The sequence below is a fragment of the Volvox carteri genome, assembly GCF_000143455.1.
Source record: "Volvox carteri f. nagariensis unplaced genomic scaffold VOLCAscaffold_25, whole genome shotgun sequence".
Classification (NCBI taxonomy): Eukaryota; Viridiplantae; Chlorophyta; class Chlorophyceae; order Chlamydomonadales; family Volvocaceae; genus Volvox; species Volvox carteri.
This window is the reverse complement of record NW_003307568.1, coordinates 338887-339243: the sequence shown is the minus strand read 5'-3', so window position 1 is coordinate 339243 and position 357 is coordinate 338887. Positions and strand designations below refer to the sequence as shown.

General features: G+C 61.3%; 1 protein-coding gene across 1 annotated transcript in view; it reads right to left on the bottom strand.

The window, feature by feature from the left end:
* Positions 1-357, bottom strand: part of VOLCADRAFT_61606 (uncharacterized protein) — a gene marked incomplete at both ends in the record, with an annotated part of 7303 nt that continues 6946 nt past the window's right edge. The window contains one exon of the mRNA XM_002951621.1: positions 1-141. Within this exon, the coding sequence (XP_002951667.1) occupies positions 1-141 (141 nt within the window). The remainder of the gene's footprint in view (positions 142-357) is intronic.

The window sequence follows — 357 nt, the reverse complement described above, 5'->3', positions numbered from 1 at the left end:
TCAGATCCAGATGTCGCTGCTGCAGTCACCTCCCGGGTACCGGACCTCGTGCGCCAGCACCGGGCCGCCCGGCTCCTTGCCGAAATCCACAATCCAGTCCGTGTCTAACTTCATGCCGCCGTTCTCCGTGTCCACGTCGATCTGTAGCGGGCCAGTAGCGGTCGCGGGGCGGTGTGGTGGGTGTGGACGAGCCATAGCAATACACCCAAACGATGCCCTAGCGTTTAAACACGCTGCGAAAGGAGCTCGCCCATCTTACCCAATGATGCAAGAGCTGTGGTGTGCCTAATCCCCCACCCCACCCCACGCCTCCCCACGAATTCACTTCACAGGTGCCTTGTTTTCCCCCCGTACCCG